Source organism: Cariama cristata, unplaced genomic scaffold, assembly GCF_000690535.1.
Source record: "Cariama cristata isolate BGI_N322 unplaced genomic scaffold, ASM69053v1 scaffold3031, whole genome shotgun sequence".
NCBI lineage: Eukaryota > Metazoa > Chordata > Aves > Cariamiformes > Cariamidae > Cariama > Cariama cristata.
Genome location: NW_009597362.1, coordinates 1 through 1,763, shown reverse-complemented (window position 1 = coordinate 1,763; position 1,763 = coordinate 1). Strand labels below are relative to the sequence as shown.

General features: G+C 41.8%; 1 protein-coding gene across 1 annotated transcript in view; it reads left to right on the top strand.

Annotated features, from left to right (window-relative positions):
- The window catches only part of LOC104168275 (polypeptide N-acetylgalactosaminyltransferase 18-like), a gene marked incomplete at its 3' end in the record, with an annotated part of 61,340 nt that extends 60,193 nt beyond the window's left edge, over positions 1-1,147 (top strand). The window contains exon 7 of the mRNA XM_009708819.1: positions 962-1,147. Within this exon, the coding sequence (XP_009707121.1) occupies positions 962-1,147 (186 nt within the window). The remainder of the gene's footprint in view (positions 1-961) is intronic.
- Between the last annotated feature and the right edge of the window lie 616 nt (positions 1,148-1,763).

The following is a 1,763-nucleotide window of genomic DNA, read 5'->3' as shown; positions in this document are numbered from 1 at the left end:
AGCAGGATCAAACAGTTTGAGTACATCTGGGTTTTCACCTGAGCAGCATCCACTCAACCATTATGAATGGGCTGCCTTGATCTTGTTAGGAAGTTTACATAATACAAGATACACAGAAAAAGAACTTCTGTGTAAAATAATTCAGGTACTTCACTGACCGTTAAGGCTGCCAAAGTGGTTTTCTTTTGTTGAAAGCAGAAGGAGAGAAAATCAGAAATGAATGCAATGCCACTGATTAACATTATGGACCTTAGCACAACTGTGATAGTGGGCAAAACTGAAACACACTTGAGCAGGTACAGTAACCTACATTATAAATGTTTTATAATTGATAAGAGTAATGTGTGTTGAAATTGTTCATAGAACATTTTCACTAGGCAGTCTTAGTCTTTGTCACTCCTTCACAAAAGAAATAAACCTGATCCTTCCTGAGCTATGTTTAAAGCAAAGCATAAGATACATTTACATTCCTAGTCTTCCTAGAACCTGAAACTTTAGTGATCTTAGAAAGTTGATTGACTTAGTTTCCCTTTTACATAAGGCTGCCTAATTCGAAATTCTGAATAGTGTGTCTAGGCATTGAGATAGACTATGCAGTCTTAGAGAAATGTCTGCAAAGCATTGAAACTTGAAACAGACACTGTTGTTTTGGATGCCCTGTAAATAATTTTATTAATAATCTTGAGAATAGCTAAATTGATCCAGGAAGATTGTGATGAGAGGCTACTGGCAATGTAATAATTCTGTAATAAGGTTAAGTAATAGTAATAATTCATGGTAAGGCAAGGTAATAACTCTCTCACAACTGTCTAAAAAAACCCTCTGTATAGTCAAATAAGTCTTGAGTAGTTCTCTTCTGTAGAAATGACAAGTATAGAAATAAAATCATTGCAGTGTATTTACTAAAGGACAGCAGTTGTGCAGGGAGCTCTCACTAGCAGAATGTCTTTTTTCCTCCTAGGTATGGCAATGTGGAGGAAGTGTGGAGGTTCTACCTTGCTCCAGGATTGCCCACATTGAAAGAGCACATAAACCATACACAGAAGATCTAACTGCTCATGTCCGGAGAAATGCACTAAGGGTGGCTGAAGTCTGGATGGATGAATTTAAGAGCCATGTCTATATGGCATGGAACATACCACAGGAGGTGAGTCACAAAGACTGGTGTTTGCAGGCTTTGGCTTTAGATCCTTTTGGCTTTGGTTCCTACTCAGAATTTTTATTTTTCTGCTAGGATTTTGTTACTTGTATACACATATGTATGTATTTATATCCTACATATAGGCATAAGATATGCCGATACGTAGAATCATAGAATCATTGGGGCTCGAAGGGACCTTTAGAGGTCATCTAGTCCAACCCCCCTGCAGTAAGCAGGGACATCTCCAACTAGATAAGGTTGCTCAGAGCCCCATCCAGCCTGACCTTGAATGCCTTCAGGGATGGGGCTTCCACCACCTCTCTGGGCAACCTGTTCCAGTGCTTCACCACCCTCATTGTGAAAAATTTTTTCCTTATGTCAAGTCTAAATCTACCCTCTTTTAGTTTAAAACCATTACCCCTTGTTCTGTCACAGCAGACCCTGCTAAAAAGTCTGTCCCCAAAAATACCTGACCGGGCTGCAGCAGCTGTGCATAGGGTAGAAGGGGCGGGGCGGTGGCACAGTGACGTCTGACTGTCCGGCAGAGCTGGCGGGTCAGCCGGGGCAGGGTGGGTGGAGGTGGAGGGGGAGGGGGACATGAGGGGAAGCGGCTCCTCGGCGG